Consider the following 26,899-nt stretch of genomic DNA (forward strand, 5'->3'; position numbering starts at 1 on the left):
AGTCTCATGGTGGTGCTCTTTGTATATGTGGACTACAATTGCCCCACCATTACACCCAGTACCCCAGTATGGTGCTGTGGGAGGGGCTATCCTTTAAAATATGACATTAAACCAAGGTTCTGACTACCTGGGAATTAAAACTCCTGTTCATAGCAGTAGAGGTGTTAACTACAGTATAGTGTCCTGGCTAAACACCACTCAGGGCTTGAACAGGCTGGTCTCCGCACAACTCTCCCTTATTTCACCTGGTGAAGCAGTTCCCCCTCTCCTCTCTTCCCTCCCTCCCCCCCTTCCTGATCTGCTGTGCCTCCTGGCTGGGGCTGCACTGCAGTGGAGGAAGAAGACCATCCCCTGGAATTTGCACAGCACTTTAGTGAAAAGAATCAGGACCTCTAACATAACCCTTACCTAGAACCCCCTGATAACTGGCTTCTCATAGATACAGTAGGCTTACTGTGTTGGAATGCACTGTCTACATTGTGTGGTGCTGTCTGTTCTACTGTGCGTGTTCTGAGAGAACGGTACAAATAACAATCCCATTGTACATGTCCAAATGGCAAAAAACTCTCCTATATATATCTATCATGTAAACTGTTGTACTTCAAGCCTAGACCACGGTTTAACATGTACTCAGACCCACCCCAGAAACGAGGACTGGGAATGGCCCAAACCAGATGATTGAGAACCATCAAGAGAGACACACTCTTCCTTTCCTGTGAAGAAGGGCTTTCAGGGATGAAAGAGAAGGGAATGTGGTGTGAAAGGGAAAACTGGACTGTTGGGTGGGGTGTGTTCGTCGACTCGGGACTCACCCCAAAATCAAAGCAATTGAAAGAAGAGTGAAAGTAGTTTCTGGGTCCCAGCCCATACATCTTCAAGGTCATCTCGGTCAGAAAGAGGCCCAGGAACACAAACTCAGCCAAGTCTGGAACACCATGCCACCCAGAAAAACAAGACAGACGACGTGAGGGTTAACTGTGCGGCCCAGCGGTGCACAGGTGACGTGGGGGTGCAGCACACGGGACCTACACAGCGCCTTGGTGAGCCAGTCCGGCTGGTCGTAGTGCACGATGGCCACGCACAGCGTGTTCAGGGCCACCAGGCACAGGACGATCCAGTAGAAGCTCTGCGACTTGACCATGCGGCGGATGAAGAACCGCAGCCTCTTCTCCTTCCGCCGGAAGTAGGAGGAGCTCTCGTTCTTGCCGCTCTTCAGGCTGGTGCGGGCGAACGGGGAGCCTGGACAGCGTCGGGACAGAGAACACGGGTCAGGGCCGACCGGCCGCACCCACCCGCCTGCGAAGCCCTTCCTCAAAATTTGAGGACGTGTTAAATCCAAACACTTCCTTTTTATCCAGTTAACTTGGAACAGAGCATGCACAAGGAAGTAAAACGAAATGCCACTCACAGCTCTACAGTTCTAGAAGGGGCGGGGCGGGGGTGCTGCATTATCTCTGCAAAAGATGAGTTTCCACTGCCTTCAATGCTCTTTTTTTTAATCAATAAGGCACAGAGGGGCCCACTCACGGGCACGCCCACCTGTAGAAGAACTCTTCCCAATGGCAGCAAGCAAATAGGAACTGACTGGGTAATAATCTAATAGCTGATTCTGCGAGAGGGGTTTTTAAAGGCTTAACCCAATCAGTTTTGGAAAACCTGCAGGACCGGGGCTCCCAAGCTGCAGGGCAGTGCTTTAATCAGCCGAGAGAGTGGCCGCTTCCAGAGACCTCCTCGGCCCTCACTGGCGGCCCTGCAGAGCACGACCCCAAGTCTGCCCTCACTGTGTGAGGCTGGGCCGGTGACGTCCTCCCCCCTCTGGTCCCGCCACTCCCCCGAGTGCACGCCCACACGAACACTCGACCCACCAAGCCCCTTCGCCAGCTGGCTGCGAGGTTGTGGGAGTGGAAAGGGAAGCCTGCTGCTGGAGCAGCCCTCTTCTCTCCTGCTCACAGTCCCTGCAGACACTGCTCCTGAGCTATATTAAAAACCTCAAATCTTAAATTAATCCCAAATGTCAGCTGGGCATTAAAAAAGTGAAAAATCATACTATTACCACCTCATTACTCCTCTTGAATGAGCCCAGGAATAATCATTATTCAGGCTATTTTGAGCACAGATTAAACTCCTGAAGCACCACGTGTTTCTGACACTGGAACGTGCACTGTAACATTCGTTTAGATCACTATTCATGCCTTTCTGCAGCGCTGAGGACTTTTTAACTCAAACCAAATATAAAATCCGAAATAATTAAGACTCCCTCATGTGGATCTAATTTCTGACTCAGTCTGAAAGCACTTGGGCAGCAGAATTTCAAGGCTTTAAGTGCCATTAAAAACCGAGGCCACAGATACTGTAGTAGCAAATCTTTCCCTTATTAAGCATACTTCTTTTGGCTACTGTCATTATTCATTTGCAGTCTTTTTTTTAGGCTTTTGTTTGAATTTGCTCAGCACTGCATGTTTAATGACAATGGGCAGAGTTCATAAACCCTGGTTAGATTTGATCTTCAGATTGTGTCTAAGACTGGTGTTCGAGTGAAGTCAACCAAGATAGTACTGTGACGCTACTGCCTATGGACCACTACATCTTCTGACACTGCTGCTGCCAATTACTGCTGTTACACTGCTTTTGCTCTTAAGACTGTGCCTGCTAGTACTGCTAAGAAGTAATACTAAGATTTCTACTGTTCATACCTCTGCTTCTGCTGGTATTACTACTATCCCTTCCCTCACATCTACTATCCTGCAATCAGCAATCCTAGCTGGTTACCCATTAGCTAAGAAGATATCATGAGACCCATAAATGTCTTATTTTCAATTACCTAGGAAATGGGTTTTCGTGAGAGTCAGGGGTCAGAAAGTTCAGGAAAAGATGGGTTAAACAAGTTTTTTCCACTTAAAGCAGAAGAAACCACAATCAAGAACCCAGCGGCTGATTAAATTAGGTAGGTACTGGACATTTTCTGGGTTTAATTTACTCAAATGCCCAGAAAAGAAAAATAAAAAAATAAGTTTGAATTCTGTATATACAGTACTGTATATGTTGCTGGTTACCAATCAAAGAACTCCTGAGTCTTTTCCCAAGCCAGGAGTGGAGTGCCTTGCATTCCCAACAATATTCTTTTTTAAAAGACTGAAATGTGAACTGAACACATCTTTCAGGTTCTTGTAATGAAATCTGGAGGACAGACGGTTGGCAGTTAAGACAAACTTGAATTAATCAACCACTGTGGCTTCCCATTTCACAGTTTTAACTGCAAGTTATTCTCTGCAGTCCTTCAATTATTTCAGCTGTGGCTAAACGGGCCCCCCTCCTCTGTATCAGGCCTGTGTGAGTCTGTCATGCTGCAAACCTAATGCTGTGAATTAATAAGAGTTGACCTGACATTTCAGAGCGCCCCCTCACACAGGCCCGGCTTTGAGAGAGACTCAAAACAATTAAAATGATCCCTTGGAAAAAACTGAGAGCCAGGGACAAGAATTGGGTTGGGTTAGCATGACTGCAGGTGTACGGGAGTTCCATGCACTGTCAGTGTTATTTAATTAAAAAAATCAAGCAAATGTGACTGATCTTATTACTTTTTATTCTTAGTCTTATTCACTTTTTTATCCTAGTACTGCTATTAATATATAATAAGAATAGATGTGGTTGTGGAACTCTCCATCAAAATGAATACCTTTGTCCACATTCGCTCTGTTATGTAGACAGACTGGACATGAATTAGATTAATTCATTCTCAGGCTGAAATGTTCACTTTTACAACTTGAGTGCATTTAGCGGTGTGCTACACCGACTTCCAGTCTGTGACACTGTAAACTGAATAGTACAGCCTGTCCAGACACTTGTTTGCATTTAAACCACAGTGGCTCGGTGTATCTCAGCACAGACTGCACAGGCTGGGATGCAGAGTGCAGGGTTCAGAGATCAGAAGTCAGAGAGTAATCTCACCCACGGAGGAGATGTCTGTGAAGTGGTCCTCTCCTTCCTCAGCGTGGATCAGGTCATTCTTGCTCTTCTTGGTCTTGGCTCTTTTTAACACTACACACAACCAACAGGCAAAGACATGATGTTATTTAGGCACAGCAAAACTGCTGACTGAATGTTAATCACATGCGTGTCACCAACACCTGCATTTTGGATAGAATACCTCCAGATATACAGAAGATAGATTTGATTAACTCTGTGCATATGGAAGTAAAGGCAGAAAGGGACTAGATTTTTTAACATTAAGCAGATGCTGAGCAAGATAGTTTTCTTTCCTCTGAAAACCTGTATTGCTCAGTCAAGCAATTACCGACAGCAAAAGAGCAACAGTAGGAAGTTAATCTACAGCTGGAAAAAGGTGTCAAAGGGATCTTTTCCTTCCATTTGGCTCCTCCACGAGTAGCAGACTGCCAGCTCAAAAACAGGGCCAGGTTATTTCTTAGTGACTCCAGTATTCCAGCTGCTTCATCTTCTCTGTATCAAACTATTCCCTGGATTTATACTTCTCCATGTCAAGATGTTTTCTGAAACACAGCAAGAACCTGTTCTCGGCTACAATGGAGACCAGACCGCGGCATCTGCCATGAGGCTGGTAGTAGAAACACAACCCCACTTGAGCCGTGGAATTGAAGGCAAGGGGCAAGAAGAGGTCTAACACCAAAAAAACACGACCCACGTGGCACTAAAGTCCAGGCTAACAGCACAAAAACTACAAATGACCAACTGCACTGGGTCATGGAAGTATTAATCCTTGCGTAGCAGCTGTGAGAGTTGCCACAGCCGGGCCGCCGGGCAGCGGATCAGCGGGAGGGCGCTGTGCCTACAGGGATCGGCAGAGGGCTTGATGCAACCCGCCCCACCCAGCTGCAGCTCAACGCCGTCTCCACGATACCAACACTGCAGCAATGCAGCAGGAGGCTCAGTCTGAACGGGGAAATCGAGGAGAAACAAGCTCTCGAGTCTAACAGGGGGATTTTACCGCATTAACAGCTGGAGCCTGGAAGAATCCGCCCCTCCGTATTAAAACTTCATTTGGATTAAATGAGGCAGCTCACTGCCGGCACAGGGCCGCCACATGCTGGGCGCACAACAGTAACTCAGATTCGTCCCCTGCGGATTAGCAGGCATTGTGTGAAGGATCAAAAACGCCCCGCCGCAGCACAGCCTTTCTCTTCTGGTGCGCCGTGCAGATCTGGGGAGATCCGCAGATCCGGGGCTCTGACAGGAGGAAGGGCGCGCAGGTCTCTCACTGCGCGGTTCTGAAGCGAGCATCACGGCCGCAGGGCAGCGCAGAGCAGACCCGCTCCAAAGGGGTCGAATTTGGGGGACTTTGCACTCTCTGCGACTTTTCTTATTTACTTTCCACCCATCAAATCGCTTCGGGGGTAGATTTCCCTCCACCCCCACCCCAGCCCGCTTGCGATGTTTAATTTTGGCTGCAAACACGCCGTCCCCGCTAAAATTTAGCATTTCGTATAAAAGAATATATACGTGTCAGCAGTGTTTCACAATATGTTGCTATGACCTTGCCGATGTTTAGCTCAAGCTACCCTGCTGGGTTAGGCTGGCTGGACAAAAATCCACTGGATGAGATCCTGGATCAACTGACTTCCAACAAGTGTACAAGCAACAGATAGATGGGCTGAATGGTTTCCACCAGTTTGTGACCCTGCACGTGTTCTAACAAACACAATACCTTCAGGACCTCAGATTCACTCAACCCCCTTCGATACTGTTCCACTCCCAGATCCGCCTGCCCCTTTCTAATTCTCATCAGCTCATCCCCCACAGGACCCCCAGTTAAGGCCTGGGCTCAGCAGAGTGCAAGGCACCAACTGCATCTGCTGTCTTCGTGACAGACCTGCCACACACAGCCCTGTCAGAAGACCCAGACTGATCAGCGTGCTCCTCTGCGAGACACAGCTCTGTGTTCAGTAGTAATGCTATTAGGTGAGGCTGTGTAATTACAGCTGCGTTGAGCACCTCCACAATTGCAGAGACTGTGGCACTGCTGTGTGGGGCGGGCTAATGTTTAATTAAGTCTAGTCCCACGATATCCAAATAATACTTTTCATTATTTTTTTAATTACCGCTATATTACCTGAACATTGTTGTTTTACAGAAAAAGACATGACTGGTAAGTACAGGATCTTTAATTTTTTTCTTAGATTTCTGTCAACAGTGCTCCTCAATTCCTTGTCCCCCTAAGCCCTGTGTCAGTTTAACCTCAAACCAGTGCCAGAACCCTGAACTGAACTGACTGATCACTCTGCAAGCGGCTGCAGATTTCAAGGTTCTTGCAAGACTTTCTAAATCATCTGAAGCCCCCCCACCCCACCCTGCTGCCCTCACACACACACACTCACCCCCAGCTGATCACAAGCTGCAATCCCAAAACTATTTAAAAAACAGAATATTGGTTCAGTTAAGCAATTGACAGCAAAGCCGAAACAGAAATCAGAAGGCAATACTGGACACTACTGGTTTGAGCCCACAGTAAGCGACCATCAGGTTACTCTACGTGTTTGGAACTGGCCATTAATGTTATTATATTACTCATTTCTTCCTGACCCAGGTTTGGAAGACCCTGCTTTAGAGAAAACAAAACACTTTAAGGCCCATCCCTCGCCGTGCCACCCACCGTCCAGTGGAGATTTCTCCTCGGCGATCCTGTCCTCTTCTGCCAGCATGACCTCCTCTGGAATGAAGACACATGGATCAGGATTCTTCACGTCAAAGTGCAGAGACAACCCCCCCATCCCAGCCCCTCCCTGACCACCTCCACATATGCCCCACTCGCTGCAGTACTGCCTTCTTATGCCTAAAGTGAATAAGCCATCACCAATCATTACACTGGGCAGCTCCCTTGCTGAGATCTGGGCTCTTGCAGGTTAAAGTCAGCGCGTCATGTTCTACACCAAGCTGGACCCTGGCGATTCTCCCGGGCTGGCCGACCCGCAGACCTTAGCGAGTCTCTGTGTGAAGGCCAGCGTGGGTCACGCGCTGGGAGCCCGGTCTGACAAGGACAGGCAGACGTACAGCAGCCTCGTTTCTTCCAGAAGCTCTTAGCCTCTCCCTCCACCCCAGCGCACTGCGGACAGCTGCAATTAGGGCTGGGGCTTGGGGAGAGCCAAACCAGGCCACAAGCCAATTTCGGAAAAAGGTCTCTCTCTGTCCCTCTTCCACTCATGTCCGCCCTTCTCATCTCTGCAGCCATCTCTCCTGTAGCCTCTCCAGACCCGTTCTTCCCTGTTCCTTTGTGCATCGACATCAAGGTCCAGAGTCCCGCACAGAGCTTACAGTGGTGTCTAAATGTCAAGCATTCATGTGGCCATGAAAGAACTGCTCTGGCCACCACTGAGATGACCAGAGTTCCACCACCCCAGCCCCTGTGGGTCATCTATGGATTTCTAAAAACAGCTTTATACTTGCTTTAGACCTGACTGAAGACTAAGTTAAAAAAAGACCTCTATAAAATCGAGAGCTTAGCTCTCCTGGTAGTTCCTCAAAGAGCACAGCAGAGGAGCGCGGCTGCACACAAGCAGGCCCGTGCAGGCGTGTTGAATGCATGCAGACCAGGAGCTCGGCCAGGCCAAGCAGAGAAGGGAGCGGGAATCTGGAGACCAGCCTGACCTGCCTTGCATATCCACTCCAGGTACCCGGTCAGCTCGCGCTCGATCTGCTGCTGGCGTCGCAGCTTCAGGAACTCCTGCCTCTTCTCCACGCGCTCACGCTCCTTGGCAAACTCGCTGCGGGACAGGGACAGGGACAGGGACAGGGACAGATCAGAGCCTCGCCTCGGCTTCAGTTCACAACCGTGACCGCCCACCGCACAAAGAGAGGTCACTGTCCAGGAGTAACACAGGCTAGAAACTTCACCCCATCGAAACATGGACAGCTTGATTTGAGCAAAACCTCATGGCACACCTACAACAAGACAAGTCTTGAGAAACACAAACTGCTGAATTGGGGAGGGCTGTGAGAGTGATGAGCGAGTGAGCCTGTGACTGCCGGGAATAGGGGTCTGTTCTCCCAGACTTTGGTTACAAACTCCAGTCACTGACTGCCAGGCATTCCAAGGTTAATAAGGCTGACGCTGTCCTTCCCCCAGCAGACGTGATTATAATAATGCAATATCTGTAGGGACACAGCGCTGACATTCATACGTCATTCGTAATGACGCTGCAAACCACCCTGTGGAGCAGGACACTTTACTGCTGACAAACGCATTGCCTAACTAGCAGAGTAAGTCCAGAGAAATTTGTTAATTAACTTACAGTACACTTACAGATTTTCTTTCTTTTATTTGTGTGGAATAAATTAACCCTACCCCTACCTGTGTCATCACAGCTTACACTGTTAACAGTGAATGACGGCAGTGCAGTCATGAAAGATTCTTTCACTAGTATGGTGCTTTCTCACAACGGAAGGAGCTACATAAACTAATCATTGTTTTTTTTTTTCCTGTAGCAGCAGGGGGGGTGGTGACACCGTTACGTTCTAATCAAATGAGTATTGCAGTTAGCAGGAATTGTGACCTTTTCAGAATAAAAACCAGTGTTCTGAATTCATTGTAAGTGTAGCCCGGTAGATGTGTTCTGTCCTGTGTGTTTTATTTTTGCATTTGAGAAGACAAGAGAGTAGGATCAAAAGGACAACTCTCACTAAGAACGATACCAGTTACAAATGGTTTGCAAGTGTTCTGGGGCAGCACCAGCGCGGTTTAGATATTTAAGATGAGACCTGATCTCTCTTCCATCCACAGCAGCTTTTTAACCACAGTTGAACAGACAGAGAGTGAGGGAGGGAGAGGCCTGAGAGAGAGGTACTGTAGCTGCTTAAGAGATGACAGGAGGGAGAGACACGGTCTCTTCATATTGATCATTTTCTGTTGAAAAGGAGGGGGTTCTCCTGTTTCAAGGGGAGATGGGGAAGGGTGGGTTAGGTGGTCACTATTAGTATTGTTAGTGTCACTGGTGGTCTATGGATAAGTGTTTGTTCCACGTATTTGTGTTGACGGCTCCGATCAGTACCAGCCCTGCCGACGAGAGGAAGAGAGAGAGAGAGGGGATCCCCCTCCCACGGCCCAGTCACAGCTCTGCTTCGATTGGGCACCCCCCCACGCGTGAATACAGGCAGCCCCTCCCTCGGGGGGCACGCGCTGGACTGAGGGGGCGGTCAGCCTGGAATCCCAGCACTCCCGCAGGCGAGGAGGCTCCCAGCCTCTCTTCAGACTGCTCCCCGTGGAGCTCAAGGAAGCACTTTACCCACGCAGCACAGGAGCACGGCTCCAGAGCTGCCTTATGTTTCTGCTTTGCTCAGCACCAAATAGGATGTGCATACACAGATACTGTATAGCAAGATCTTGACACATATTTAGTAGATACCCTACGCTTATTTCACTAGATGCCTTCACCTGGGTTCTCATCTTCAGGCAAATACTGTACATATAATATTCCTTTCGAAATGGGAGATGAACAGTTTTTTTCAACAATGCCATAACCACGATTACGCGGGCTACCGCCTCCCTGTTGAAACTCATATACTGTTTCAGCAGTGCAAAGGTCTGAGACATTTTGCACTGTTCTGCTCTGTTCACTGAATGCTCTTCCCTCTTTGCACAGAATGATGATTCAATGGCGATCTCCAGCTGAAACTTTGCCGGTTTGTTTGAAGCTGGCAGTTAATTCTATATTTTGTAGCACAAAAGGCAGCCTTTTAGCTTCAAGGACGAGTGATGAGGAAAAACAACATTATTGCTGCAGCAAGAGGGGCAGCTGGGTTAGCTTGTCTGCTTGACAGCCTCACCACAACATTACATTAATGACGACACAACAGCTGACAACGAGTCAATTAGATCCGACTGGTGGTGAATTGGCTCCTACAACACTTCATATTGGCTGCTCATGTAGTTTACCCTGGCTTGCTGTGATCAAGTTAAGTTCACTGTGAATTTAAAACTACTAAGCAACAAGCACAGTCTCTTCTCACTCAAACTGAGCTGTAACAATCACAGTTGTTGTAATTGGAGAAAACACTAGTGTAGTCTTACAGTGTATTGTTGATCCTCATAAACATATATTTTAGTCTCAGACTGCATCTGAGACTAAGGGCTTTATATAGCAGCATCCATTCCATCAGCTGTACTTCCTACAATACAATTTCATAAGACCACTGCACCTCAATTAACTACAATTAAAAAATTTAACTTACTTATAAATTAAAACTATACATGGTAAATAGCATATCCTGCAATACAGCACAGATATACTATAAATGCACAGACACTGACATCTGAATGATCTATTTCCCTTCTTTTACAACAGAGTTAAAGTTTTGTGTAATTATAGAAATATCATATGCCTTTTCTTTTATTGACTGTCCCCGTCTTTATCCTCCTACCCCCCAGAATCGACCAACCTGTAATAGTAAATAAGGTAGCGGATCAGAACCAGGTGCTGGAGCCAGGCTGGGGCCCCCTGTGCGACACTGGACTCCCCGCTGCCCGGTCCCGCGGACGCCTGACCTTTCCAGGCCCCCCAGCCCCCTGCTGCCTCCCCAGGCGGGGGCTTCTGAGGGACGGCGCACGCAGGTGTCACGGGGAAACAGGCCCCCCCGCCGGCGGACCTCTCTTCTCATCCCTGCGTGCGCCTGGATCCCTCGCCACCTCAAAGACAACGGCCTTTACCTTCTAACAAAGGGCGCAGCTCGGGGCGCGGAGGATAACGCAGGACGACAGTGCCCGCGGAGGGAGTGTGGGAATGAAAGAGCCGTGTGAAGGTCACTTCAATGGACGCGGTGGAGGCCGACCTGAGAGAAGCACAGGCCCAGCTTGCGTGGGGGGGGGGGGGTTCATGGATACACTCCTACTCTATCGCCATGCCCAGGAAACACAGGGCAAGCAGGAAATTATGTAAAGTGACAGGACCAGCCCGCCCAGTGCCCAGAGCTCACATGCGACCGCAGGACGCAGGAATGTCGTTACAAAATGTTTGCATAGCACAAGGTGGAGTGTTTTCTTCTGCTCTTGCGCTCATCATATTACAGTCTTCCTTGGCTCGGCATAGTTGACCGTATTTCTTCACTCAAAGAATTCCCTGCCTCAAGGTAACCACTTGCAAAAGTTGCAAAAGGAACTAGTGAAAAATTAGGTGAATTAAAAAAAGATCATGCTAATTAGCACGTATTTCTCCATTAAGAAACACTACATTACATTCTGTCTGAATGTAACTGTTCCTAGACCACATGCTGCTGCTCAAGCTACAGAATTTCCATTAAACTGACTCCTGGATACCTCAGTGTGTTTCTCCTGTGTCATCATATTTGAAGGGGAAAGTAAGAATAGTTAATGCAGATGCCCAGATGCCCCCATTCCCAGCTCAAAGGTCAGTGCTGGATTTCGTTAGAGGGAAGCACAGATCATGGTGGACTTGTCTGAATGATATATTGCACTTTCAGCACCTGGAAGAGCGACAGAGCTGGATAACAGCCCAAATCCCCACTGCAGAGCATTACAAAATAGCCCTGGTCCGGCTCTCAGCTCAGTCAGTTACACCGCTAGCAAGGAGGTGGAATCACAGCTTCCTTCCCTGTCATGCAGGCCAGTATAAAGTCTCAGAGAAGACAAACACCCTGCCACGCTCAGAGCGGACAACCACAGCACGGCACCGACAAACGCCTTCACAGAAACGACTGGCGAATCTCTTAAATGTTTTGTTTCTCTCACTGTATCGAGGTGTCAGTAATGAGGATGTGGTGCCGAGCTGTGCTCAGCGTCTACAGGTCATAAATAAGGGCAGAGAGAGAGGTGAAAAGAGCTTCGAGGTGAAAAAGGCCTTAATGATCTCCCCTTTCTTCTTTCAACTGCACCTCCACACATGAATGAGACAATCACTTCCTGAACTAAACAGTTCCAGTAACTGGCAAAATCTCATTGTTTCACTTTAAATCCTAAGCTGGATAGACCCTGAAGACCTTTTTTTTTTATAAAAGGTCTAGTTAAGCAAATTATTGATTTGCAAACAGAAGTGAAGTAAGTCAAGAGAAAAACAGGACTGCTGGAGTCCCCTGAGCCAGATCATTGAAGCAACAGTGCAATACAGGAGGGGGCCCAGCACAGTTCCAAAGTTACACAAAGCTTCACCCCAGCTGGGCTTACTTAAATTACTTGAATCAATGTCAGAAGTTGCAGAAGTAAACCAAACGTTATTCACGCTGGTTGGGCCATTAAATTTCCCATCATCCCACCCATCCAACCACTGCCAGAAAGCTGCTTGCTCCTGGTCAGGGTGCGACACAGGACTATACCCAGAATGGAACTCCATTTCCGAGAATAAGCCTGAATAACGAGCCGCTAATTGATCGGCCTGTCTGATGAGGAGCTGAAGCACAGTGCAAACCAGAGGGCGTGTCCCAGCTCCGGCGCAGGCACGAAGGAGCACACTGCCCTCTCCCCTCGACACGACTGGCTCTCTTGAGGCTCATGAGGCTTTAAATAAGAGAACTGATACAGAACCTCAAGCCCCTTTTAAAAACACAGAAAGCCTAAAGCGGAATCAAACAATGAAAACAAACTAAATGAAACCTCAAAGCAACATTTACATCAGAGAACACTGAAAACCATCTGTGGTGTATGCCAGTGAAATACGATTAGATTTCCTTGCAGCAATAAATTCCAGCCCCAACAGCAGCCCAGCTATCGCATAACCTTCTGTGTAGCTGGACTCAGGACAGTCTGGGACTAAGGCTGTGAAAAAGAAGAAGACAGATTGTTCCTTACACAGGGGAGCAGTGTAGGTGCAATGTCCGAAGGCAGAAATGAGGGTTCTTGGAGGACAGATCATTAATGGAAATTTACTCACAAAAAAAAACTCATGGATCAGAGCAAATAAAATATTGAAACAACCTTGGAGAAACTCCTGCTGTTTTGCAAATTCCCTCCACAGATAGCAGATGTGCAGAGAATTCAGACTCAGAACGTTCTTCTCAGTAGAAAGACACACACCAGTGCAGGCATGCTGTCTAAACTAAACACGGACTCACCAGACAGCAAGAGCCGCTCTCCAGATAGATTCAGCCTCCCAGAATTAACATTCCCCTTGCTCTAGTATTTAAATGATACCAAACGTGGGCCCAGCATTTAAATTTGCAGATGCACAGACTGATTGTATAACAAGTTTTGATTTAGAAGCCAAATGATGCAGAGATGGGACTGTGCCTGTGGCTGGAAGGTTGTCAGTTCGTATCCTGTGGTCGGCAGAGGAATCCTACTCCGTTGGGCCCCTGAGCCAGGCCCTTCACCCCAGCTGCTCCAGGGGCGCCGTATAAATGGCTGACCCTGCGCTCTGACCCCCAGCTTCTCTCCCTGTCTGTGTCTCATGGAGAGCAAGTTGGGGTATTAAAAGACAAATTCCTAACACAAGAAATTGTACAGTATATGGCCAATTAAGAGATCTTATCTAATATCTAATATCTAATCTAAGATATGACATTCAGATAACAAACTGCCTCTGCACAGCTCTTTTCATCTGGATTGTTTCCAAAGCGCTTTACGCACAGGTGGGGACACACTTCTTCCCCCACTAGAGTGCAGGCCCAGCTGGGTGACATGTAGCTGCCATTTGCATCATCAATACTACTGCACAGCAGATAAGGGGAGGAGGGAGAAACTGCTTCTCCAGTTGAATTAAGGGGGAGCTTAAGGAAAAACAGATACAAACCCAGAGTGGATTTTAACCAGGACACTGGGGTGAACATCCCTACACTTTACAAACAGTGCCCTGGGACCTTTAGTAGTCTGGACTTTGGCTTAACATCTCATCCAATGGCAAGTGGATGCTGCACATTGGTGTTGTTGGAGGGGAGTCCCCATTACCTGTAAAGCACTTTGAGTGGAGTCCAGAAAAGTGCAATAAGTGTTAGCAATTATTATTAATTCTTATAGTGTGGTTGCCCAGTCACCAAAGCAGCAGGTTTAGAAATTCTGGTCAAGAGAGAAAAGCACTATAAAAGCACCGACCTCTAGCTTTTATACATTCTCTGATACTAATTACATGATTTAACTAATTGTTAGGGTCAAAAGTCAAGTAACCTCTTTTTTTTTGTTCTACACTTAGAACAAAGAGAACAAATGTACAAAACATCCCATCCAGCAGGGGGCGGTGTTTGGAAGGCCTCTTACCCAGACAGGACTCCTAGGACCAGGTTCAGCATGAAGAAAGAGCCGATGATGATGAGCGGGACGAAATACAGCCAGTTCCAGGTGTTTCCTGAGGCATCGTTGGCCTGCAGAGAGAGACAGAGACCACTCAGCACTGTCACATCACACATCAGCAGTCATTAGACACAGTACCTCCAAATGGGCACTCACAGCTAAAGATGTCTTACACAGAACTTCAGAGACAGACAGGAGGAGAGAGAGTATAAATTTCAGTACTGGTCCTCTACAATATCTGCTGTCTCGTACTTTGTCCACAGAGGCAATCAGAAAACGGGATAGCAGTTTTCTTTCTTCGGCACAGAAGGTGCAAATCCCGCTGGGAGCCTGGGCTCCAGTCGAGGAGCAGCAGAGAGGTCAACGGGTTCACACATTTGATCTATTTGAATAATTTGCTGAATGGTTTCCATGAAAACCAGGGTCAATCAGAGCTCCGTCCCTGCTGCTCTAATTGCTACATAGTTCTGATCAAATTGATTTTAAAATACAATACATCAAAGAGATTGAAGAACAATGAAAATGATTATTTTTTTGACAGGCTGGTTAGGCCACTGTGGGACTAAAAAAGGGAGCAAATGAAAGAAAAGATTTAAGAAAGATTAAGAAAGATATAAGCCAGAGTTCAATATTATATGTCATGTACTGGTTGAGAAACTCTAAAACGCACGCAGAGAAGACCTCAGGCTTTGCATGCTAGTCCAGACAAAGTGCAGAATACATATACAAAGTCATGATTTCAAATCAACGTGCAAAACTCAAAACGTGATCAAGACACAGAGATATCCCTTGGATTATAATGAGCCCACATACTGTTCTTATAGGTCAACACAAGCAAGGTGGGAGGGGGTGGCTAAGCACCCCCTTCCCTGCAAGGCCAATACCCAAGTGTAGGAAGACAAGCTTGTGCCATAAATCTATATCACAAGACATATGTTTTTATTTTACAGACTAACAGAACCAATGCAACGTTTTAGGATGTAACCGAACACCGAGTTTCAAACAATTTCTTCCGTGGCGATATTGAAAGCGAGACGATATTCAGCACTTAGCACTCAGTGTCACTGGGGAATCTAAAAAGACTCCACACACACACACTTATTCTGTGAGGATAAGGGTTAAATATCTGCCTGTTTAATACAATTTCAAGTCTTCTGCTGACTAAAAAAAATCAAGTCTCAGGATATTGGGACAATCTGTTAAAACAGAACATGAATGAAAGCAATGTAATATAATTTAACAGATGGGCTGATAAACTGATAAACCTCTACAATCAAGTGCACCCAGCATGAGAGTTTCAGGCCCAGAAAATGGATTTCTCCTGAGTGAGACGTACATTAAACAGCACATGTGAGTGGCGCATTATTTATGCAGATGCACTGAATACTCCTCTAGTTAATGGCATCTCCAAGGCCCACTGTGTTCTTTTCCTTCAGAGCTTAAAAATCACCCAGCTGTGATGTTAAATGCGTGGGGAGAGCTCTGATGTCCATGTGAAATTCATGAGCAGTGACAAGATGTTCGGATCAGAAATCACGCAGATTTGATGCTGTTATTCTGAAGCACCCGGGTGTATCGTCGGTATCGGTGCTCTGAAGTGCTGAGTCGGTGGTAAGAAGAAGTACATTTTAATCTTCGTTCCCTTTCTCTGTTCTTCTGCAGCTCGTTCGATGGCAATCCCTCCTGGGGGGCCTGCTGGCTTCCCCTTTCTGCTCCACTTGAGCTCTTACACAGTTGGGCTCGTTTAATGAACTGATTGTATTGCTAATAAGTGTGACACTGTATAACTGCAAGACTAATAAGCATTACAATACACATTACAATAAATAAATTGTACAATTTTAATACTTTCACATTGACCCCAAGCTGATTTCCAAAGAGCTGTACCTTAATTAATGTTTAAGTAAACGAAAGCAGAAAACATTAAGAAAAATCCTGTACCCGCCTAAGAAAAGAATTAAGCTAAACTGTCTACTTGACTACTTTGTTGAAACAAAAAACAGAAGACACTAGCCTGCCAAGAAGTGGATTTGACACCTCCTGGCTACAGTATCAACATTAAAGTGCAGTACTCTGGTTTGTGCTCCATTTTCAATGCAAACACAGATAGCATGTCTTTGCTCCTACATTTCCTCTGTGCTCTTGAGCAGAAGGACAACATCTCCGACGACAAAGAAAGAATCTAATTCCATCCTTTTGAGCTCAGCTGAAAGGTTTGAGCTCCTCCTGTGGTTCCCAATGACTGAGAACACACATGCTAAGGACAAAAAAGGCAACATGCTTGTTCAATCACATCTTCATCAATCTTGGATTGAGGTTTTAAATAGAAGCTTCTAATTTATTAAAAAAGACTGCTGCACATCTGTTTGGCTTTTATGTGTCAGGATGAAAAGCTGTTTTTTCTGTAACTCAGAGTAACACTTGGTAATTATTCCGGCTTAATCGCACAATCATTTTCTATTGAATTCAAGCTGAATGAACACAAATGAAGTAGTCTTTCCCTGACGTATTTCACTCTTAAGGAATTTAAATAACTGGCATCGGAGCAAACATCTCGTCGCTTTTAACCCTTTTAAACTTGGAATTACTCACGCTTAAAAAGGCACTGCAAAACATCATAAAAAGATTGACTGAAAATTGTTTTCAGACATTAAAGCAAAGTGAAACTTGCTGTGCTGTACATTAGGAGTGTGTAAAGCTCTTTAGCATTAGTGGAAGTAATCTTACATTAAGAACTTTAAGATAATGAACCTTAGAAATTAAAATTAATCCAAGTGTTTCTTATCTGCATTGCTACACTTCAATGTGCTCTGAATGAGCTGTTACTGTTCTTTTTATACATTTAAAGGGATTAGATATTTATTTCTTCCTCATGGATCAAGAAGGTAGGACAAGTTGAACTAAACCCTGCTCACCATCCTGGGACTGTCAGTACTCCTGTAACCATGAGCCCGGAGTCTGGGAACAAAGAGGGAGGGGGGAGAGACAAAGAGGATTGATTGTTCTGCAGATGACAAATATCGGGAATACTCAACCAGCACTCGAGACTTTGCTGACGAGGGACTTTCCTCCACAAAACACCACATTCCCCGAGTGGCTGGTTTAATAATGATGCCATGGGACAAACCTCAGGCCTGGCGTGGTATTTACACAGTCCTACACCATGATTTTTATGTTTGTGTCTCCTTTTCCCAGCTGGAACGGAACAGAACTGAGAAAGCAGCTCCGATTTGATACAGGTTGCTCAACTGGGGAGGATGAAGAAAACTCCATTCAAGCACTAGGACATTTCCACTTAATGATAAATTGAGCTACTTCTTCCCTATCCCAACAGCCTGAACTGATGCTGCTTTAAGACCTGCTCTTTCCCTCTGGCTTTTTACCAAACAATATACCAACCGTGCAACAGTGATGTCAGCTTAGAAATCTGGATGCATGAGTGACAAAAAGTAATTACTGAACATTCAAAGCCACTGTAATGAAGTTTGGGAGTTTAAAATTTAATACATATTCAGCAATAAATCAAAGGATATTTTTCTTTCTCCTTTCCGTTCACACGTCTTGCAAATAGCTGATTCAGCAATTTACCAAGTAGGTGCAGCTCTGCACGGCCTGTGATTCCTTCAGTGGCTGAACGCCCACAGCCACCCTTCATTAGTTAACTTCAATTAGATTTGCCACCTCTCCAGTTCCTGGGGCTTTTAAAGCTTCTTTTCCTAAGGCGCTATTCTGCCTGAGGTCCAGATTAAATCAAAATTTTGATTCATAGACGAGTCTCAAATTACATTCCTATTTAATGTAAACTTCCAGTGGAGAGAAGCAAGAAGTCTCTAGCAGGCAAGATGCCATTACGCACTGGATTCCATCCTCCTGCGACTGGTGTGTTGAAGTCCAGATTTAATTTCCGAGGTCCACATCTGGGACACAAAATGATATCAGACGACACTGCCTGCAGGTCTCCATCTACGGTTTGTAATCGAGAATCTCGAGAAAGCGCTACATCTTCTCTACGTAGTCTGAACTCGCATGTGGGAGGAAAAGACGGCGCATGTTGGAGAACTGGGGCAGCTGAAGGCAAAAGCGTGCTGTGAGACACGCCTTCCCTGCACCTTCCTCGAGAAGCCGCCCCACTCACACTCTAATCCCCCAGCTCTGACCAAGGGCCCGTCATCAACACAGCCAGCCCAGATTTCATCAGCCCCATGAACACCGGCTCCCCACTCATCTAGATAAGACGGCTTCTTGTCGCTCAGCCGCAGAGACCGGCCTTTGAGTGACAAACGATAATCCGGGGAATCTTTTCAACAAGCATGGAGATAAAGAAGTCTGAATCACCCCTTTGTTCAGGTCTGCATCAGCTACGGATTTCTGGTTTAAACCCACTGCTGTAGGGAATCTATTATCTTATTTAAGATGCTAGAGGTTATAAACTCAACTAACAACGTTTTGTGGACAGCATAAATATCCTGGACTGGACTGAATTCATACGCCACGAGCCGGCATCACCGAGCACTGCTGACGCTCAGACCTGATTGGAGGAGAGGGGCACACTCCATATGCACACGGGGTCAACAGAGCCCTGGCCAACTAATCCTGACCCCACCCACGACAGTGCTCAGCCAATCCTGTGCTGTGGTTTGGGAAATCCCAGTCACAGTCAGCTACTGGCATGTCCCAGTACTCTGCCCTGTTTTAACCACAGTAAAGCAGGCATAAGGCGAGCCCAGTTGTGAAACTTTATGGGCTTTAAAGACGACGCGTTTGAAGAGACCCTTGCCGAGTGCCAGAAAGAGTAAGCACAGGACCCGCCCTGTCCTTTGGGACACAGACGCCAAAGCCCTCTCCAGTATGGCGAGTTACTGTACTGCGAATGGACCAATCAGGGCCGCGACTACTGACTACACCAGCAGCAGCCGCCTCATCTTTGGATCTGAACCTTCCAAAGCTCACAGCTGTAGAGCCGAAGGTTTCCCCACAGGAAGTCGCCACAGGCCTAGGTGGGAGGGCAATTTATGTCGTGGGAGATTTACACCATAAATAAGATACAAAGGAGAAGCCTACATGCCTTACTTCACACAGTAAATTACCTATTCTCACAGCGGCTGCAGGGCTCTGGGGCGCTGCTCTAGGCCTAGAGCCAGCCCATGGCCCTTCCGACGCACTGGCGCGTGACATAAGTGAGAGATGGAGGCGCAGGCGCTCGGATTATTAATAATTCAATTATAATTTTTCTTCCTTCCTTCTGCAGCACGTATATTTCCTTTCTGAACATGCTGTGCTTGCCTGGGCGCTCAGGTGAGCCATCAATCACAATAAGAGAGACGTGTCCCACACACGGTTAAACGCATTGTGTGCTGCACACCTTACACGGTGGTGCAATCCATTCACCATTACTCAATTACGTTTTTGATTGCCATTCACAAATTAAACGCTGCAAGGGTGTAAAGGTTAGTCTGCAGAAACTATTTTTGATATTGGCAAACTGAAGGTGTAGTTAGCTTATTGCCTGCTATTATTATTATTACCATTTTAACATTCAGGTTCAACCTAGATTGTAAAGTGCAGACTAGTCTTCTGGTTTTCTTTTCAGTGGCTGCAATAACGCTAGACACAAGCTGATTGGATTTTTATATACACACAATTGTTATTTATATCATGGGTGAAATGGACAAACAGCATCTTCAAGTTTTATTGATTAAAGCAAATGGAAATGGTTTCACAAACTGACCACAGCGATGACCACCTCAAAACACGTGGATTGAGTCCTGTGTTACCCGAGAGATCTGGAGCCTGTCTCCCTCACAGCGTGCTTCTCTATGTGCAATGGCTCTTTGTGGGCCAGGGTCCACACGCAGAAGAGCCGATAGACAGACCCTTACATTCGAATTCTGCTCAATACCACAGCTGGGTCGACTTCTGATTCCTGGGTTCCCCCAGACCTCCCGTGCAGCTCAGTCTCAGACACAGTCTCAGCTGACAGCGGTAAATGGGCAGGCTATGTGCACGCATATCCTTGCAATAACATGATGAATAACATCTGACTGCTGAGTGTTATGCTAGCGTTCGATCAGTGACGGTGAAATATCCTGGAAACTCCAATGCGTGGGCATCACAAAGATATCACTTCTGGTAAAGCACGGCCTGCAGCAACACGTCTCGGGAAACACAAGCCCAGGAAATAAGACTGCATCAGTCACTGCCCTTAATGAGAAAGCAAATCTTCTAACGTTTGAAAAAATAATTACACAGCAATAACAGAGGAATAACTGTGTAGCATAAGAACATAAAAAGTTATTTCAGTCTGATCGGTTTGCAGTCGCAACTTTGGTCCGAAGATCTCATCCAGTTGTTACTTAAAGGATTCAAATGAACTACAAAGACACTGTTTCACTGCAGAAGGAGAGCTACAATACTTATCGATTAGTTATCGGCAAGGCCTGCTCAACTCCCTTTGGCATTCCTAAGCCACTGCTTCATCCCTGTGTGTTCAAGCGCTTCTGTACTCAGCACCATGGACAGCAGCAGTGCTACTGTACTGGCTGCTTCTGCAATGAGAGCAGCTCCACATGTCCCATCGATTTATGCAGACTATCCAGAGCACACGACTCCCCCTGGATGGGAAGCTAGTCCACCATCTACGCTGGGACTCGTATGTGAACCGGTGTACTGGAACGACAGGGATAAAGCACCTCACTCAAGGCTATGACAGCTGTGTCCACATCAGGGACCACGTCTCCGCACCGCTCCCTGAAGCCAGATAAACACAGCAAAAATAAAACAGAACAAAAGGGCCAAAACACATTCATCAGCCAGCAGGACAGTGACAGAAGCTACCTGCAGCACCTGATGTAATGAGGCTCTCTGGGACCAAACGTGGAACAAAGCAGCCTCCTGGACTCAAGATTTCTTATAGTCTCCTATTTCGTAACACTGGCCCCACCTGAGAAACACCTAGCAGAAACACCCAAGGAGAATCTCTAAGATTGAACAAAAACAGGAAAACCTACAAATGAGAAATTAAACACAAACAAAAAAAGCACAGGACAGATTAAATTACTCCTTTAGTTTATTAAAATGATTGCGGTGTGGTCAGCACAGGACATGTGCCGTACTCTTTTTAATTTATTTTTAGTTTCTCTTCTTTTTGCTCACTGGACTGTGGTAATGCATGCCTGTCACTGCACACAGGAGATGGAAGACCATCTAAGCATAGAACACAAGAGCTTCCTCTTGCTCGGGATAACGTGTGCTCTATGAAAACCAGCTGAGTGTGTCTGAGCAGACACAAGTGGAGTGAAACAGCAAAACCCTAATTATGAAACTGGGAGAATGAAGCCAACTGCTATGAAAAGATGATTTGCCCAGGAATTAATAACCAGATACAGTTAGAACAGATTCACAAGTGAGCCAGGAAAACCATTTTTTGATATTGGCAAACTGTAGCTCCACTTAGCTCTTTGTCTGCTTATTATTACTCTTAGAATATTAAAGTTCAGATACCACAGAAAATGTCTAAGCTCTTCCTTTATTTTTAAAGGCAGTTGTAAGATCATCCTTTCCCACCCACATCCCTCAAGCAGTATAAGATTTCTTTTTATGTTATCAGTCTGATGCATCGTGCCTGAATTATTGAATTAGCCACACTTGCAAGTATGCAGCGCACTAACTGAATTTTATCAGGTCCATTAGAAATGTAGCACACCCATCTAAAGTAAAGCGTATTGATTTGAGATGACTAGAGCTGGGTGCAGCTCTGAGACTGTAACACTGGCTTGGCGGATTTCAGAGCTCACAGTGACTTCAGGGGCTCGGCAATCAGACCTGAAGAGGGGGGCTCATTAGCATCTCAATGGGAAACAGTTGTCATCCCCAGGATGTCCTGAAGAGGAGAGTAAAGAGGACAGAACTGAAGATGCACACAGCGCTAGTGATTTTGTGCAATGCACATCAACTACTGCCCCGATCTGTCCATCTGAACAAACATCTTTTTTTTCTCGCTTTCTAAATGAGAAAAAAAAACAAACAAAGCTGGGCTTATGCCATAAATATTTATGATTGTAATGAACCCAGCCTGGTTTATTCAGATCTGTACTTTAACAACCCCTCCTCCACCCCTCCACCACACACACTGCCCTTGCAATCAGGGACCTGGATTACCTCAGCCGGCGATAAATTAGTTAAGGCCCGGAACTTCACTGGGTGAACAGCCGGGACAGCTGAGACCAGCAATCCATCAGCGCCCCTAGGGGCTCCCCTACCCCCTCCTCCAAACTCAACAAACATGACAGGTATGAATTCAGAATACTCCAGGGGGTAAAAGGCACTTCGCAGAAGCGCTGACAAAAACCACTAAACGGAAAATAATTTCTGTTTTACGCCCTCCTCCTTCTGCCCCTAAATTTCGGCCCTGCTATGAAGTCAGCATTGGCTAATTGAACTCAGTGCTCCCACCCAAAGAAGAGTAGCTGCTACGATCTCTCAGCTCTACCCCTCACCCACAGTGAGCTCGTTGTGTCAGGCTAAGTTATAGTGCCTAGAATTGGTCCATATCCTCAGGACTGACACACATTGCCAGTCACAGCGATGAAACAGGGTAATCTCTCCATGCATACAACTCAAGATACCATATGACTAAGACAACCCCAACCGTGCCTGCTTACTGTGTTCCACTGGGCACAATATCCTTGGTTCAAATTGAAAACCAAGCACAGCAAGACACACAGTGTTACACAGTCTTTGACTTGAAAACAGGGGGCAGAAGCCATTAAAGCAGTGAAACCGTTGTAAAAACCACGAGACAAATTGATCATTATAGGGACACCGAGGAAGTAAGGGACACTGATCTATATTACATAGTGAAGGGGGTAAGGATACTTAGAAGGTGGAAAAAAAGCTGCAGACTAAAACCAAAATAGGTTTTTTTTTCTACCTGCATCAGCTGTTGTGCCAAGAGAGACACGGGCGACAGGCATTATAACTGTTTTTCTTCCCTCGCTCTCCTCAAGTGGAGCAGCCCCCGCCCTCCTCAGACAGCAGTTGTATGCTGCTAAGTGCACCACAAGCCACTCGTTAGCAGAGTGGATTCCAATGGCTGAGCTGGAAGCCGTCCCAGTATATTTCCAGAGAGAGTGGGCACGTGACGGCTCCCGATCGGCAGCTATTTTGCAGGGTGGGTGGGGTGAGCCGTGGGCTTCCGATGCAATCCCCTTGGCAGTGCCGGAGCACTGGCCTTTTCCAGTTGGCTCTAAGGAGCGGAGCCACGCTGCCAGCAGCTCTTCATCTGCTCCCTCTTTCCCCCCCAGCATGACTCAGAGCAAGCCACAGCGCACTGCAGCCCCGCCCCTGCTCCTGAGCGCCCAGCGGGAAAGAGGTTAACTCAAGACGCAACAGAAATCCGAGAGGAGGTGATGTTGGGAAAGGAGGTGGTTCTGCATTGCACAGCCCTTTTTTATAACGGCCAGCAGTACCGTCACAGCTCTGCCTCATTTCCACTGCGCACACACATCTTAGGTGTTCTGTACTCAGTTCAGCTCCATCTGCACCCCATCCGGTTGATTAAAAACTCAGCGGTTTAAGATGACACAGTCCTGAAAGACGTGTCGAGGGTGACGAGGATGATCATTATTGGTTTATATATCACGATGATAATACATCCCCTTGAGACGAACTGCAATTTTTTTTATCCAGAAGCCTTTATTTAAGCTGTGGCTGGACCAGCACTATCACAAAAAAATCACATTCCAGTCACCGAGTCACGGCAGACACAGAAAAACCTGTAAGATAAAGCAAATCACCTCTACGTACGTCCTGCACTGATTTTCATCAGCAAATGCGTGGCTCTGAATGCAGAAGCCAAAATGTTGCTTTTCTGACTTCACTCTTTGCTACAAGGATATTAGCCAATTTTTTAAGCTTTTTTTTCACTAAGAATTTTTTTAAACCATTTATTATTAAAGAATAAAAAATGGAACTACAGGAGAAAATATACATAGGATACTGGGGTATGAAATATTTCTCTTGGGACACATGGCAGGGAAAGGAAAGATGTCGGCATCAGCAAGGACTGCCCCGATGTGTGAATCACCACAGACAGGACTTGCAAGTCTATGACAGAGGCAGTGGCAGCCCTTCACAGCCCGGTTCAGAGAGGGAGGCTTTGATCAGACCGGGTCTGTAACGTCCAAGACTGCACTGGCCCGCTAGAGAGAACTCCTTCACAGCCCGGCCCAGAAAGGGAGGCTTTGATCAGACCGGGTCTGTAACATCCAAGACTGCTCTGGCCTGCTAGAGAGAACTCCTTCACAGCCCGGCCCAGCTCGTGCCCATCCCTCCCTCACCCCACACCCACCCCCTTGTCAACTTCCTGTCCGCTGGTAGTGACGCCCTCTCTGACGATCTGTCCCTCAAGCCAAAACGCTCCTGCTGTAAGCTGGCGCTTATTACATCAAGACAGTAACAATGTTAGATGCATTTAAAGAATACAAATCAAGGCTCTTTACTTTTTCTTCCCTGACATACAGCCATTGAACTGAGCCACTGAAACGTGAAGAACCGTTGCCCAGAGAGAAAAGAGCTCCTGTCAGTATGAAAGAGCTTCTGCACTAACTTGCAGAACATGAGGGGGGGGGATCAGGAGAACAATGATAACAAAAAAAATCTATACATATGTAACGTATGTAAGGCCACAATAGCCCATTGTGCGCAGACAACATATAGGATGGCCTGTGCCCAGGGACAGGAGGCTGCCTTCCTGGGAGGGGTTTGATTTCTACCCTTCTGAAAGTCTGAAGTTTCCAGGGTATTTTCTCAGGTTTGTCACTCTTGCTGTGCCTTCACAGCCTTTACCGTGCTTTACTGCACTTTAATGGAGGCTGTCCAGTCCTGTTGCCAGGGGGCTGGTGTGTCTGTAGTTGTTTTAGTGTCCTTTAAAGAAGCAGCACCTAGAGGGCGAGGAGAAGCAGATTAATCCAATTGCATTGGTAATCAGCTGGTTTAGCCTGCTAAGAACTGGATTGGATTGAAACCTGGAGACATACTTTACCAGACCTCCAGGATCCAGACTGAACTAATTACCAGGATAGATCTAAATGGCTCCTACTAGCACACACCCTGCAGACTCCTGGGGCCATTGTCTCCTGCAAACACTGTGCACATTTCCTGTAATAACACCCTGCTGGGCTTCAACACATAAAGGATTCCTAGCAGATTATTGTGGGTATTCTGAAGGATTTGGGCTCTAAAATCCAGTAGCATTTTCATTTCCATCCTGCAGCAGTTTTGTTAATGTCTCACCGGCTATGTTTATTCAGCACTTATCAAGGTGTGGGCTTGAAGGAAGACGCAAGACATGGGGAGCTTCATTAACACAATCAGAAATTAATTTCAGGGCGACGTTTTTAAATGTCCTTGGGACATTCTACAGTTCTATAGGAACTGGATCCTGCTGATCAGCCAGACCAAGAAGACTGCACCAAGAAGAAGTGCTGCTCAGCTCTCCAATTCTGACTGCGTGGAGAATCCAACCAAAAGCAGAAAAAATGAGCTATAAATGGAGTTCCACACAAGTATAATGCTTCTTTCCAAAGATCCGTCATGCCCTGTGATTTCTATCTTTCCTATTTCAGACGAAGCACAAGCATGGTTCCAAACAAAAACTCCAAGGGCTGAAGAAAAAAGTCAAAGAGATGGGTGACAGAGGAGCTCGTTTGACCATTTCTGACCTGAATCGCCCCGCCACCCTGACAGTACGGTACCGGCCGAGTGGCTCTCAACTCCAGAAACGGGAAGTGTGAGGAGCTGTGCAGAAAGCAGCAGCCAGCTCTGCCGGGCGAGCATATGCTGTTCCCCTACACTGTTGGCAGTGGATCCAGGCAGAGTACCGCGATTCAGACACCATGATAAGCTATACCAATATTTTTCATGTGGCATGACAAACCAAAGGATCTGTTTCGCTGCACTGCAGTGCACTTTCACCGCACAGATCTTTTGGAAGTGGCTGGGAAGTCAGATCTGTGCTCTGTAGCAGCGGTAGCAGTTCTAAGGTTTCAAAGAGCAGTACAAGTGGCAGGTGAACAACAGGTCTGCAGTGTGGGCATCCCTAAATTAGGGCTGAATAGGAAGCACTTCTTTACACAAAGGCATGTGGGAATCTGGAACAAAGATTCCAGGAAATGCTGACCAGAAATGTCGTGGAAGGAGTTTTCCCAAGATCTTTTAAATAACGTCTGGACAAGATCCTTCGATCAATCAGCTAACAGCAATCAAATGAGCAAGATGGGCCTGATGGCCTCCTCTTGTTTATCACTTTTCTCTCACATGTTCTTCTCCGAGACTATGGGAAGTGTTTCCCCAGGATTCCGACATGTAGAATAATGAGCCATCAGCAAGAGAAGAAACAGAAGTCTGGTAAAAAAAAGAGCTGAAATATCTGTCTTCATGAGAACCAAACCATTTTTACCACCTTGTGCTCAAAGAAACGTGAGAAATTATTCATACAAGGCTCACCAGGATATTTCAAATTACTCTTCAAGCGGGGGACGTGCGTACTGATTGGAAAAAGTGCGAACGTAATACCCATTCAAAAAAAGTACAAAACAGATACAACACATTACAAACCAGATAAATCAGACTTACTTGAATTTCATCTAAAGCTCTGGTTAAGCCAAACTAAAATGGCTTCAAAATGTTCTAGAAGACAGTATG

The 26,899-nt window shown here is 46.4% G+C and overlaps 1 protein-coding gene across 1 annotated transcript in view; it reads right to left on the minus strand.

Annotated features, from left to right (window-relative positions):
* Window positions 1–26,899, minus strand: part of cacna1ba (calcium voltage-gated channel subunit alpha1 Ba) — a 171,039-nt gene that overhangs the window by 73,973 nt on the left and 70,167 nt on the right. The window contains exons 9-14 of the mRNA XM_088614992.1: window positions 14,165–14,268; window positions 7,618–7,733; window positions 6,626–6,682; window positions 3,949–4,038; window positions 1,030–1,239; window positions 813–925 (exon numbers count right to left, since the gene is read on the minus strand). Of these exons, the coding sequence (XP_088471118.1) occupies window positions 813–925; window positions 1,030–1,239; window positions 3,949–4,038; window positions 6,626–6,682; window positions 7,618–7,733; window positions 14,165–14,268 (690 nt within the window). The remainder of the gene's footprint in view (window positions 1–812; window positions 926–1,029; window positions 1,240–3,948; window positions 4,039–6,625; window positions 6,683–7,617; window positions 7,734–14,164; window positions 14,269–26,899) is intronic.

Source organism: Lepisosteus platostomus, chromosome 21, assembly GCF_059453375.1.
Source record: "Lepisosteus platostomus isolate fLepPlt1 chromosome 21, fLepPlt1.hap1, whole genome shotgun sequence".
Classification (NCBI taxonomy): domain Eukaryota; kingdom Metazoa; phylum Chordata; class Actinopteri; order Semionotiformes; family Lepisosteidae; genus Lepisosteus; species Lepisosteus platostomus.